Source organism: Schistocerca cancellata, chromosome 5 (assembly GCF_023864275.1).
Source record: "Schistocerca cancellata isolate TAMUIC-IGC-003103 chromosome 5, iqSchCanc2.1, whole genome shotgun sequence".
Classification (NCBI taxonomy): Eukaryota; Metazoa; Arthropoda; class Insecta; order Orthoptera; family Acrididae; genus Schistocerca; species Schistocerca cancellata.
The window spans coordinates 162,625,488-162,640,594 of record NC_064630.1 but is presented as its reverse complement, the minus strand read 5'-3'; the positions used below and the strand labels follow the sequence as shown (position 1 = coordinate 162,640,594).

Sequence of the window (15,107 nt, the reverse complement as noted above, 5' to 3'; positions counted from 1 at the left end):
ATTTTAGTCTTGTTAGAAACCTTGGTTCTCTCATAAGAGAATGGATCGAATTTTCTTGAGGTGATGAGAATCGGTGGAACATTTCTGCTGCGATCTATGTATTTTTCTTTGCAGCTTAAGTCTGCGGTCCAGTAGCGGCGGTATTAGTGGAGTCAGTTATGTAACGTTCTGTTTTTATTAAAGCATACTTTTATGTCATAAGAATCTTTTATATAGCAATCTGAACATTTTAACGCTTACTTGCGTAGATGTGTCTTCGAAATTTTACCTTACGTTGAAAGAGAGAATATTTTCTTTCCGTATTAATGCAACCTTTTAGTCCCTGACAGAAAAAGGAAGAAATAAAAGACTAATCTTCCATCTAAGAAAGGGTTTGCCACTTACAAAATTCATCCACCGGCGTTAGCTGACGAGTTCTTTATATAATACCCAGAACAAAGCTTGCAAGTGTGTAAAACTCGATTCTTGATGTCATTTATGGGCTGTCAAGTGCAAACTGACGTTCAACGTACTATGTCCAATTTGTTCCTTGTTGCAGTACGATCATTGATAACGCCGTTGTTTTAAATCCCATGAGGTCGTCTGTATGTTTCGGGGCAGGCGAAGTGATTTGATAATCTATAAAAGAGTGAAATTATATTCTGATACTTCAGTTGTGTTTCTCGATATTTACAAAACGGTAGTAAAACCTTGCTGAACATAATGAGAGCTTCAAAAAGGTCCCATTAACCGTCTCCAGTCCATTACGTAATACATGGACAAAGATTCGCAAGTGTGAAGAATTCGAATCATAGATTTATTTACTAGTTACCTATCAGGCTAATAAGTTCTGAACAGTGAATTCTTTACACTATGCCTATTGCACCCGCCGATAACGCAACTGTTTGTGGTCTCTTCACGTTTTATATTCAATTGTTACACAGCGGCCAAAGTGATTTGAAAATGTATGGAAGGTTGTAATCATAGCTTTTCAGTTCAGTGGTGTGTCTTACTAATTGCGAAAAGTTCTAGAACTCCTGCTGAACTAATAATGTGTTAGAGCATTCATAAGTCTCGCAAACCGTTTACATAAAACATAAGTAAAGGTTGGGAAGTGAGAAGAATTCAGATCATGGGCATATTTACTGGCTATATATTGTGCCAATATATTCTGGATAGTGAAGTTCATTATACTAGAGACGTATTTTCTGCGATTACGGTCACTGATAACACTATTGCTTAGGATCACATGAGGTATTGTGTGTAACTGTTACGCAGCGCTCGAAGTTATTTGTTACATATGAAAGTTTTTAATTACGTCAATAGTTCAATAGTTTAGCTTGATAACTGCGGAAAGATATGGAAATCCTACTGGTCTGTTAATGTGTTCAGAGCATTAAAAAGTTCCAATTAATCATTTTGACGTCGATAAGGAATTATCGTAGAATGAAACATCTTTCCTACACTACAATTCTTACGGGAGTTTGGCCACTCCATGTGATAAAACTCCCAACTGTCGGCTGCTATTGAACATAGCCTTCATCAGGATGACTACCAAAGATTTGTATTTACTGCTTGTTATTTATTATTAGAAAATTTGTGGGCGTCGTACGTTACACTGGGTGACAGGATGAAGGGTGAGGAACATCTGATGCTTTTTGCTGGAATATCTGATATTAATTCTTATTAGTCGTCGCTGGCGACGCAATTTTCATTCAGTCATCTTACGTTTGTAAACGTTCTCTAGAACTACCTTTGTTGAAGATAATGTTATTTACTAATTCCATTGGAACCATTCGAGCTCCATTCACAGCCCCTCCCCCTCCACCCCCCCCCCTCACTCACAAAAAATCAGACTTCATAAGCATGGCAGTACCGAACCGAACTTCATTAAGTTATCGGCCAGCAATTTCCCATCATCATTCCCCGTCTGTTAATAATAATAATAATAATGATGATGAAACCAGAACTACCTGGGGTGCACGTTACGTCGTCTCTAGAATTTTCTGATTCTGCGTGCTTAGTGACCCGACTGGTACGCTACATATACACAGAGGCGGTTATCCATTTAGCCACTGTAGAAGTAGCAATGCTACGGGTCCCATGTGTCAGGTGACCAGTACCCCATTGTCTGTTTTGTCTGGGGAATATTAACCATAATACCACTGTTTAGGACTATCTCTTGTGTGACTGCACAGTGTTTTTAAAGACTGGTAATAATTGGTAATAAAACATAATTTTGTGTTTTGAAACGTTTGACGAATACATTCGACGTAATTCTATGTTATTATACCACATTTCACGAACTACAAATTGGTACAAAACTATTATTTATTTGTTCTGTTCCACTATGGTGTGATAGGTATTGTTAAAAAGTTGCGCCACAATATTAATTGCAGATTATTTGCTTTACAATTTCAACAAACTTCGCCTAAAATCAGTTATGATAGACCCTCGCTGCAAACAACTGAGACCACTTGTGGAAACAGCCGTACAACCAGAATTTCTCAACGTCATTTGAAACAACGCTGCTAGTTATAATCTAGCTCAGTGCCGTTTTTGCAATCACGTTTTTATACTTCTTTTACCACTCTGGGTTCGGTCACAGTGAACCTTTACAATCTGTTTATCTGCCATGTTTCAATAGATCTGTAAGGTTTATATGCATGCCTTGATGGTTGCTTCATTCTCCCCCGCCGAATGTCAGAGTGTGCTACGTAGTTGCATAAGCCCTTCCCAACCGGTGTGGTGCGACGTTTTACTGTGTGGGACAGAACAGTGGAGCACGTCGCGAAATTTTTTTTCTGACCAGAGGTCAAATTTAAAACTGTGTAACACGACTTATATTAGTTTTTAAATCGCATTGTTGTAATTCACCGTCAGTTTCGAAACAGTCTGCAACTGCGGGCAGCTGCTAATTAATTCAAGCATTGGTTAAAGGTTTGAAACAGTGACAAATTCCCCCCCCCCCCCCGAAAAAAAAAGCAAAAAGAAAAATGTAAGACGAACTCTATTCGCTTGATCAGCCTCTGTGTACACACGGCCTAAGTTGCTAAAAAAATATTCCAATTTTAGGACGAAGAGATTTATTATTAACAAACTGAGTTCACTTTTTTCTTTTCTGAATCGATTGTGACGGATAGTTTTAATGACTTGAGTAATGGAGGAGGAGGAGGTGGAGGAGGAGGAGATTAGTGTTTAACCTCCCGTCGACAACGACAGAAGGCTTGGATTAGGGAAGAATGGGGAAGGAAAACGGCCGTGCCCTGTCAAATGAACCATCCCGGCATTTGCCTGAAGCTATTTAGGAAAATCCAGAAAAACCCAAATATGGATGGTTTGAACCGTCGTCCCCCCATATGCGAGTCCAGTGTGCTAACCACCGCGCCACCTTGCTCGGTGCTTGAGTAATGTTGACTGTATTAAGGGGGGTAGGACGTCAAACGGGCCGACTTGGAGCAGGAGAGGCATCACAGGACATTTTAATTTCCACTGTCTATACTTCTACAAATAAATTCATAAAACTTTGGCAACATAGCCAGGAAGGATTCAGAATTCACACTCATTAAGGTGGAAGTTCGAAAACATAACAAAATAATTTTTTTTTACGTGTGAAATTTCATCATTTTTCACTTACTAATGGCTGCATTTGTTGCTACAGGTACACTTATCTTCTTTAGTTAGAGAGATTCTTCGATGAATTTTGCGCAGCATACATACCATACTTACAGGCGTATGAAAGTCTAGAATTTATTTAAATTATGAAAAAACGAATGAGCTGTTATATTTTAAACTTCATGTTTAGAAAAAAACACAAATTTTGTAGTTAATTACCTCAATTTTTACCACAGTTTTTAATAGATTTGGAAAATTCTAGAGTTTCATACACCTTTAAGTATGGTTTCTATGCTGTGCAAAATTCATCGAAGAATCTCTCTTACTTATGAAGAAAAGTGTACATATAGCAACAAATGCTGCCATTAGTAAGTGAAAAAAATGATGAAATTTCACATGTAAAGAAAATTATTTCGTTATTTTTTCGAACTTCCACTGCTATGAATGTGAATTCTGAGTCCGTCCTGGTCATGCTGACAAAGTTTTATGAAGTTACTTCTAAAAGTATAAACAGTGGAAATTAAAATGTCCTGTGGTGTCTCTCCTGCTTCAAGTCGGCCCGTTTGACGTCCTACCCCCCTCAATCAGATAATGATTCGAAAATGAAGGGTATAGTGCCCGTTTGTGCTTAAATTGCTGAAATAAAATTTTATTAGTCTTTGCTTTCAAAAATTTCAGGAGTAAAATACTTAAAAATTAGAACATATTGACGCATAGAGGCGCCACCACGGGCACCGCTTCACCTTGAAGCAGCCCGGCATCTACAGTTAGGCAACGAGGTATTATTGGACTTTCGTTTGTTCCCGAGTGTGGTGAAACTGTGGTAAACGTCATACACATAGCAGCGTCAGCTGTTTTCCAAAACTGACGTGTTTTCACTGGTAGCTGCGCCAGATTTCTTCAAAACAGGTGGGCGGTACTCTGAGGCGATGCGCGGTTTGGCGAGCGCCGCTCGGCGGCTGGGTTGGCCGGCAGGTGGCGGCCCCAATCCCGCCAGCAGGTAGCAGCGGCTCGCGGGGCCCCGTGGGAACAGCAGCCGCCGCCGCCGCCGCGCCGTGCGCCCTTGTTACGCACACATTCACTCCAAGGAAGCCTCGCTCTTCGCTTACGCAATCGACAGTACTAACAAGAATTTCCCGTGTAGCGAACACTGTCAAATCTGCTGGAAATTTTAAAATTTTTCCAGCGGCCTAAATATTCAAAGAAGTTAAGAACCTTCAACATCGCAGCGCGTCAGCAATCGCTGGTTAATATATTAAAAAAACTAAAAACCCGCCTCGATTTCGAAAAAAGCACCCAGTGTTAACTTAGGTTTCGGCGTAGATAACTACACCTTCTTCAGAACAACAATAAAACCCACAATTGCCTAAGAAGACCTTCGTCAATGATTAAAAGAACACCATAGCTATACATTTATAAACGAAAATAAAGGAAAACACAAACAGTACATATGTACAAAGTCAAAACCACTACTTAACTTGATGGTGTACGCTTCACCTCACACCGGCCTATGTTCGATGGGCCATGACCCGCCATAAACTGCATCGAACATAGGCCGGTGTGACGTGAAGGTACACCATCAAGTTAAGTTGTGGTTTTGACTTTGTACGTATGTACTGTTTGTGCTTTCCTCTTTTTTTAGTTTATCAATGTATAGCTATGGTGTTCTTTTAATCATTGACAAAGGTCTTCTTAGGCACTTGTGGGTTTTATTGTTGTTCTGAAGAAGGTGTAGTTATCTACGCCGAAACCTAGGCTAACACTAGGTGCTTTTTTCGCAATTGAGGCGGGTTTTTAGTTTTTTTAATATGATTCAAAGAAGTTATGGACTTACTGCCGATCGTCGTTAACTACAATCCACGGTATTGCGGCTGGAAACATGCCGGTCATCTCCAGGTAAAGCATCGAAGACAATGAGCCACCTGAAGATGACTGGCAGGTGCCCAATCGAAATATCGTGCACTATAGTTATATAAGGTATTAAAATCCATGGAGATGAAATAAAAACTTTGAGGTTCGCCGATGACGTTGTACTTCTGTCAGAGACAGCAAAAGACTTGCAAGAGCAGTTGAACGGAATGGACAGTGTCTTGAAAGGAGGATATAAGATGAACATCAACAAAAGCAAAACGAGGATAATGGAATGTAGTCGAATTAAATCGGGCGATGCTGAGGGAATTAGATTAGGAAATGGGACACTTAAAGTAGTAAAGAAGTTTTGGTATTTGGGGAGCAAAATAACTGATGATGGTCGAAGTAGAGAGGATATAAAATGTAGACTGGCAATGGCAAGGAAAGCGTTTCTGAAGAAGAGAAATTTGTTAACATCGAGTATAGATACAAGTGTCAGGAAGTCGTTTCTGAAAGTATTTGTATGAAGTGTAGCCATGTATGGAAGTGAAACGTGGACGACAAATAGTTTGGACAAGAAGAGAATAGAAGCTTTCGAAATGTGGTGCTACAGAAGAATGCTGAAGATTAGATGGGTAGATCACATAACTAATGAGGAGGTATTGAATAGAATTGGGGAGAAGAGGAATTTGTGGCACAACTTGACAAGAAGAAGGGATCGGTTGGTAGGACATGTTCTGAGGCATCAAGGGATCACAAATTTAGCATAGGAAGGCAGCGTGCAGGTTAAAAATCGTAGAGGGAGATCAAGAGATTAATACACTAAGCAGATTCAGAAGGATGTAGGTTGCAGTAAGTACTGGGAGATGAAGAAGCTTGCACAGGATAGAGTAGCATTGAGAGCAGCATCAAACCAATCACAAGACTGAAGATCACAACAACAACATAGTTAGTTACCTGCAGCAAGTCCGAAACTACTTCGAATACTATCAGATTTAATTATTTCGGCATCATGAGATTGCAACAGATAACTGAATACAAATAAAGCAGATTCCTCAGGAAGTCGCTTATTTTTTGTACAATACGCGTTTCGATGTCTCATACCATTGTCTTCAGATGGAGAATTGACACTACGAATGTAACCACAAACTTCTTCACCTGAAGATGATGGTATGAACTAAAGAAACGTGTAGTCGTACAATAAACAAGTGCGTCACAAATGCGAACATTTTAGGTTATGTTTTATCATGACTGTTATTGATATTGATTAAAAGAACACGGTTACTGTAACCAGTAACAATTTATTTTATATCCACTGCACCTCACAGAGATTTGAATCTCCCTCATTAGGTGGATTTATGTGAATTGTTACGACATATAAGTGTTGTGTTTACGACCATCGGATAACCTGTGGTACTGTCTATACATATAAAAAAATAGTAACAGAAGAGAAGAAGAAAACACGGTTTGGGTATTTGACTGTTACTTTTGTATAGGTTTTGAATCGCAAATTTACAATGCGCGTACAATGTTTTAATGTGAAGGGCTTATTTCAACAGTGGTACAAGTCCATTTTTGTTCATTCTGAGATACAGAGTCCTAAAGTTAAATGAGCGCTGAAATATCTGCTGTTGAGATACCAGAAATATTCAAGTATATATACTGTACCTCAGAATGATCAAAAATGGACTTGTACCACTATTGAAATAAGGTCTTCGTGTGATGTAATACGACAGAAAAAGCAGCCAAGGACCACTGGAGATATTTTTACTTTTACATTTGTATATTTGTTCATCTTTGCCTCAGAGACATCCGCAAAACTATGAGCCATGTCCTAAAATGGTGTCTTGTTTTAATCTGCTGTCACTTGGCAGTACCGCAGGTTACGTCAAAGTCGTGACACAGATCTTAGTAACTGACATAAACCCATCGAATGTAGAAGGTTTTTAAGCCTCGAAAGACGTATTACAATAAATCGTGACTGCTAACGGTAAACTTCTTGTTTCAATCGAAAAAGTGTCTGCCTTAGATAACTAATTTATTTATGCTGCAGGAGGCGACAACATAGCAAAGCACAGAATAATATTTGCTCTCTAGAATTGATTAAATACCGCAACCAGTCACGTTTCATGCTTTATTGTTCATACACGGCGCGTGTCTAGAAGATCTTGTTTTTCATGATAACTCTAGTTTCCTTACATTCAGTCTGAATTTCCGAATATTTCGTGTGTGTGGATTATGGGCGCTCTACGCCGAGGTTATTAGCAGGAATTTCTTGTTTCATGCCAGTTAAATAGGTCTGAAACTGAAAGTTATGTTGCATATTACGTTCTGTAATTTTGCAGTGATGTAAATGGCTGAAAGCTGCAAGTGTACTTACATGGGATACGGAGAAGAAACTGGATGACACACACATGCTTACGTCTTCCACTGTTGTATTTAAATAAATCAATGCTGTTTGCATCTGAGTTGTTAAAAGTTACGGTATTATGACTATAAATGCTTACATAAGCAGACGGCACAGTAGAACAGGGCCTTTCATAATAAAAAAAAACCTTCGCACGATTGACGGTAGCTTAATATGAAATTTGATACGTTCATGAAAGTCACTGGTTCGCAGCAGGATGTATTTTTCATTGCGATGTATTTTAGGATTTCTGATAAATTGTGATTTGGCACATTAACAGTGTGTCACCTCTTTATTAAAAAGACCAGTTTCAGACGAACAGCAGACCAGCCCCAGGCAAGAAGAATGACATGTTCGTTGTTTGAGTGCTTCACCCTGAGAGCACGTTGTGTAACGTACAAATCAGGTTCATGTCCGAATACTATAACTTTAATGCTGTAATGTATAACATTGATCCTGATGTTCATGGTAGGATGTGCGGCATGTGATTAATGTCTTTCTTCATGTCTCAGCGTGGTCTGTTGCTTGACTGGAATCAGTAGTTTTAATAAAAAAATTGACATATTGCTGTTGTGTCAAATCATGACTTTTCTTAGAAGTTTGTGAGCTGAGTATCATAGCCCACTTAAAACAACTGCGGTTCGGAAGCGGGATAGGTAGACATATTGTATGCCCCCTAGCGCGGTCTCTGCGGGGGCTATATATAGTCAGCTGCAGAATATTCGTTGATCCCTCCCAGAACACCTATGTTCTTAATTTTTGTTTTGGTTTCTGCAAGAAATTAGGGTCTCTCTTCAGGCATTTAGATTTTTCAGCATTTTTTTTACTCTCTCTTGCGAAGTGAACGAGATGGTTGCCATTCACAATGTCCTGTATATGTCACTTGTTGGTCCAATCCGTTATGGCTCCGCAAACCTTGGTTAGTATTTCAGCGTAGGTCTATCAGGATGTTGAATGTAAAGGCGAAATGATATTCCTCAGTATCATCCTGATAAATTAAAGTCTATCATTTGTTTTAGCTAAAACACCATATGAGATCGTTCTTCATTACAATCCCACGAATTATTATTCCCAGGTATTTTTTTGAATTTAGGAGTGACACATTAGTACTGAAGACAAATGGCAACTACATTTTTGTGTTACGCGCAATGTATAACTTTACATTTCTCCACGATAAAAGCTAGCAGTTAAAAATTTTATTTGACTGGTATTCGGAATTACAGCAATTACCATTCACACCTCCAATTAAATATTCATGGGGGTTCTGACTGAACGATGTAACTGGTATTCCTCTAAGGAACGTTGAAAGAATACGCTATCAGCTACATATTCTTTGAATAAGATGGTATTTCTTTTTTACCGATTGTGTCGGTCAAAGAATTATTACAGTTATTTGGGCACGTATTATCAAATCAGCAAAGAAACTGCTATTTTTTTAAGATCTGAGGCTGGCGGCACATTCTTTTAACGTTCTTTAATAGACTAGGTGCCATTTGACAACTTCTCGACGTACTTTCTCACGAAATGCGTGAAAATTAAAGAAAAACTTGAATTAAGATCTTATTTTTTGACTGCCGCAATGTTTAGTGCTTTTATAATTTTTGATGTGTGGCTCAACGGAAAAGAAGGACCGTAGGAAATACTGAAACGGTCAGCAACGAATAGTAACAATAATCCATCGGTCCTCTTAAGGAGAGAAGTGAATTCTTCCGGGGGATAAAAATGCAAGAGAAAAAATCCCTCGCCTAGCAGTAAAAAAAAAAAAAAAACTTTTGTTTATACGTAAAAGCATTTTTTTCCGATGTATTCTTTTCTTTTGGTCAACGTATTTTTGTCAACAGTTCTACAATGTGCGGAAAATCTACGATTACCGCAATCTCTTTAGCAGACTCAAAAACTTATTAGAGATACCATCTTACTTAGATACGGGGATAGGTACGGAGTGTCAAAGCTGTTGAATAGGGTTCAAAACAGTTTTCTCGTTGTCATAGAAAATTTGTGGGGGCGGGGGGGGGGGGGCGTGGTCCGTGGACTTGATGAAAAAGGATACTGCTTCTTTTTGTATTCAACTCTTCCTCACGTATGTTTTCGGACATTTATTATAAAATATTACTACTGCATTCGCCAGTAGTATGTTTACTTCTTTTAAGATAACAGGGAGGATCCCTGTTGCATCCTAGAGAACACTGGACACAACTGCGTTTTCAGGTGCATATCTACCAGCTATCACGGAATTCTTTGACTGCCGTTTCATTTCTGACGACGTGGATCAACGCCTCCTTTCTAGTAACTAGTGGCACACAGAACAATGGATTTTTTGGGGTAAACATTCTACAACTGGACAAAGACGTGCAACAGTTCTCTAAAATATACCACATTGTTTTGTCTGTCTATTGTCAGTTATTTTATGCATTTGATTTCAGATACTCCACTGCCATACTGTACAATCCCTTGATTATTTGATTCGTGGTTGTAATTTTGGAACGTCCTTCTGTGTTAACACCCTTAAGAGATACGTCTCTATTTGGGTTTACATACTCGTTTCTTATTTAAAATGACGGAGTAGACCACCTACAAATATTCACCAACTTTGAACTATTTTTCACTGACAACAAAACAAAGATTTTTATGGTGCTACGGTGTCTCAGTTCATTAGTTTAAAAGAAGTGCAACCACTACTTAAAAAGCTATATAAACTAACTAACCCCACAGACTTTTTAAATATTATTCATTTTCCAGGTAAAGCGAACTTGACTTTTGACATATATTACGCAACATCTTCCTACATATAGAGAGCGGGCTTTTATTGATATGAACGCCATTTCTGTGCCACGTCTGGAACTGTCCACCACTTCCCCTTGTACATATGCGTAAAACTATTCAGTACCACCGAAAAATTGACGTCTGGTGTATAACTGTTTCATATTTCACGATGAGATAAAAACTGGAAACAAATCTTAATCATTGCATTGTACATGTGTAATTTCAGTTAGAAATGACCTAAATATTCATACAGCTACAGCCTAAAGATGTCAAATAATAATAATAATAATTGCATACACCACAGAAAGTTGGAACTGAAATTTGTTGTGCGTCACGTCATCGTAGGTGTCGCTTTCTGTTTACCTTTATCCAGTTTTCAGGAAGCAATATATCCTTTTTGTTGAAGAATTATCTTAGCTTCCTTCTTGAAAAATTAGGAAGCGCGAGGAGTATGAGCGAAATGCTCGAAATGGAAGACGAACTAGGTTTAAAATTAAGCTAACTAGTCTTATATATTGCGTTTTATTTTTTAGTGAAAACAACTTTAAGAGTATGCTAGTTAATTGGAAGGTGTGTATTCTCCAATGTTTATTCTGGGGAAATATTTGTCACTCAGAACTGCAAGTACTCGCACAAGGCTCCACAATGCAATATATAAGTGTTGCGAAAGCGTATAAGAATGTAATTATGAATTAAAGGTACAACACTGTGAATGCTCTACAGTATTATATCCACAGCCTCGTGCGTTTCTTATATTATGACGTTATTATCCAAATAGCGACGGAAGAATCGACTAACGTGTAGGAACAGTTTGACATTGCCGTATTTAGTACCTGCAAGAGCTTGGTGATTCCATCTGAGATAGTAGATAAGATTCCTTTGTAACCTACTTTTATTGCTCACACTGGTTAGAACTCTTCTACTGGTTGTTAGATGGATACGTTTTGTCCATGTTGGCTGTAAAATTCGGTGGCTTAAGAGGGTATATCTCCCTATGAGAAATCAGTTTGATTATTTTGTTATACAGCTCTACAATTTCGACGATATACTCTTGACAAGGTGGAAGCAATGGTGTTGTCTGTATTCCGTTATAACTCTTTGACTGTTAGCAACATCATGACGATGAGTCAGAAATATGCGAATTTTATAAAATTATTTTACAGTACTTAGGTAAATATCAAAGACAGCAGCCCAGAATCAAATGAATATAGTCCTACATTAGAATCACGTTGTCTCAGTCTACCGTAACAGCGAAATTTTGTTAAGCATATTGTAAAATTTTCCTGCAGACATAATTTTGAGCTTCTTGTTCTAATCAGCATTTAAAATTTTTTAAGAAAAGTAACCATAATACACTTAAATTTCCATTAAATAAAGAGCACTGAGGGAAAACAAAAAATTCAAAACCAGTGATACAATTACATCTGGTATCTTGTTCGACATGCCTTCATTGGTCCGATAGCAATCCTACACTATTATCGACTTTATAATGATACTCATACGTTTTATCATGACCTTTTCAATTTTTTAGTTTGCCTTTTGCCTCAGGAGTTCCACACACCCCAAACAGAGCTTTCTGCCATTTCTGTAAGAATTATAGTTAAATAAGAGTGCGTCCGAAAATTAAGAACACCATTAATTTTCTCAGCAATATAGTATCACTTTGTGATAATCGCGAGATACATAAATTAACGGTGCATTTAATATTGCTGAACTGGTGAAAGAAACAAAAATCAGCGAAACGTGTTACATGTTATTGAAGTGAGACATATTTGTAATAGACCCATCAATCTGAAATCTTATCTATAACTTTTTAACGTGTGTGGAACATGGCAAGTGGCTGCCACCCACAGAACACCAAAATGTAAGTAGTGCAATGCCCATGTGACGATACGAAAACGGAGGAAAAGTCCTGCATATAGAGAGCTTTAAACAGAGGACAATAGCAGCGCTCCTAGTGGCCTGGCAGTGAACTTCGAATACCGGAAAATATGGCACAAAAATGCGTATTCTTGGTTTTCGAAATACAAATATTAGATGATAACATTTTTTCCTTTATGGGTGGGCCTCATACTGTAGTGGTAAAGTGTGTGACTGGAGGAGTTTTTGTGTAATTTATTTGAGAAATCTTAATCAAAAATTAAAATTAACTTCTCGTAGTTTGAAATCATACTAACGTAAAATTTAGTAAATGACATCATTGTCACTTCTTGACTGTAAATTTGTTTGTTTGATAAGCCCAGTATTGCACTTTCGACCGTGTTGCCATTACCAAGTGGAAATATTTGCGCTTTAGTATGTGCCAAAAACCAAAAATTATCTGTCATGATATGACACATCGCATTGCGCTCTTTTAATTGCAAAGTAAGTACGTTTTTCGTATTCTGCGTGATTTTTTCTTGCATCCGTAATGCAGGCTGGAGTAAATGATTCAATATTTGTTTTTATTTCATATAAAACAGAAGCTGATATCGTCGTATGGTATTCTGTGGCCTCATGTATACTTGTTCCCGCTTACGAATCCGTGCGTGAAACGTGTTGTAAGTATGTTGCTCGTATTGTACTTTATTTTTGTCCGCCTCCATTTTTCGAAATTTCTCACATTTGATGGGGAACTCTATGCTAGCAGCTTTTGACAGAATTGGTAATCATTTCTATTAGGTCTGCAAAAAGCTACTAACGTGTTCTCCATTAAATGCGAGGAAGTATGAAAAACACAGGCGAACAAAAATAAGATAGAATACGAACATTATACAAAGCATTCAAATAGAGCAGTTCACGTACATATTAACAAGCAGGAACACGAAACGATGAAACCAGCATCTGTTTCATATGATACAAAAGTAAATATGGAATCATTTACTCCACCCAGTATTACAGATGTGAGCAAAAATCAAGCAGGATGCGAGCTATATGTTTACAATGCAAGACAAGAAGGCGTACGAAGGAACACAATGGGATGAAATCACCTTATGTGTAGCATGAAACGAAAACAAATATGTAAGACTTTAAATTACCCTCGAAGAAAATGAGACGATGAAGAAATGATAAACTTGTAGCACTCCAAGTGACATGACAGCTAACCAAGGTCGTGTTACTGGAAGTGCCTACATGAGTTTCACGCCAGTGATGTCCCCAGTATGAGCCTTTGCATACAGTGTTGTTAGAATTTTTTTTTGCAGTTTTTAGTATCTTTGTAATCGATAAGTTTCTCTTGTGCCTTTACACGCCCGCAGAGTGTAACTACTGATGAATTTTTTAGTTCTAGCAGTTGATAGAGTTGTAGAATGAGTGCGACATAATCTGCCGGAGAAGATTATTGTCAGAAATTTTGTGAGAAAATTGTTCTGATTGCTATTTGTGATTTGATTTTTTTGTCGTAAAGTGGACGGTGAAGGATTTGCATTGAAGTTTAAGTTCGTTCTTATTTAGTGATTGTCATGTTGGGTGCAGAGTGGCTGATGAACTGGGGCGGTAATGTGATACGGGGTTGTAACTATCTAGCTTACAGGTGGGGAAAAGATTCAGTGATAGTCCGAACTGTTTTTCGAAAAGAAATTGCTCAGACGTTTCCTCCACGTTATTCAGTAAGCAATTACGACTATACAGTTAGTTACTCTACGGTTTATCGACATCAGCGTACGCGACACGTGTAAGGCGTGATAACCTGTTCATTCGAGATATACTGCACGCGTGAGCTCGCAGATATTTCCCGTCACGCTTTCACTATACCCCCTTTTTTTCTGGGTCGAGTCACCTCGTGGTGGTTTCTTATCTTTTGTTCAACAGTTATTGCAACCGTCGCTTGCAGTATACGAATGGAAACTTTCTCTGACACCTAAGGTGCTACCTGCCTCCGTTTAATTAAACCTCAGACATCGTGAGATCTTGCATTACTGAAGCCAATAAGAAATAGTCTCACATGTACGTGTGTTAGTATATGGTTGGGGCATCGATGAGATGTAAAATCTACTGCGAATGCGATTGTTTGAAATTTTTCCGAGGACATCGATCAGAAAACATGGAGAGAAGCATGAAGTTGTTCGTATATTTCTCTCCACCGAAATATCAATCTGATGGTTAATGTCCTTTGTTAGTTCGTCATATTACAATATAAAAGTCTTTATATGACAAAACAAAGTAAAATATAGATCGAAATAATCAGCAAGCATTTGCAGGCACAATGATCCACATGACCACAGCAATAGTCTGCAAGCGTCTTATTGTTTTCAATGGCACATAATGCGATAGGTATAATCTTCTGAAGAAGGGCACTAAATACCTTTTATGCAGCTGGTTGCTGATTATTTCGATGTACTCAACTCGAGTTGCTGAAAATGGACGAAACAGTAAAGTACAGATCTTTTAGTTCCATTTAGCACGAATGTACTGTGTATAAAAAAGCTGTGTGAGGACTGTGAAAGGAATCGTTGTATTCAAAACAAGATGTGAAGAAGGATTGCAACTTAATGCAGTTGTTCTTCACGTCGAA

At 38.2% G+C, this 15,107-nt stretch overlaps 1 protein-coding gene across 1 annotated transcript in view; it reads right to left on the bottom strand.

The window, feature by feature from the left end:
- LOC126188416 (uncharacterized) overlaps positions 1-15,107 on the bottom strand; it is a 58,784-nt gene that overhangs the window by 7,804 nt on the left and 35,873 nt on the right. The window contains exon 2 of the mRNA XM_049930020.1: positions 4,464-4,656. Coding sequence (XP_049785977.1) covers positions 4,464-4,656 — 193 coding nt within the window. The remainder of the gene's footprint in view (positions 1-4,463; positions 4,657-15,107) is intronic.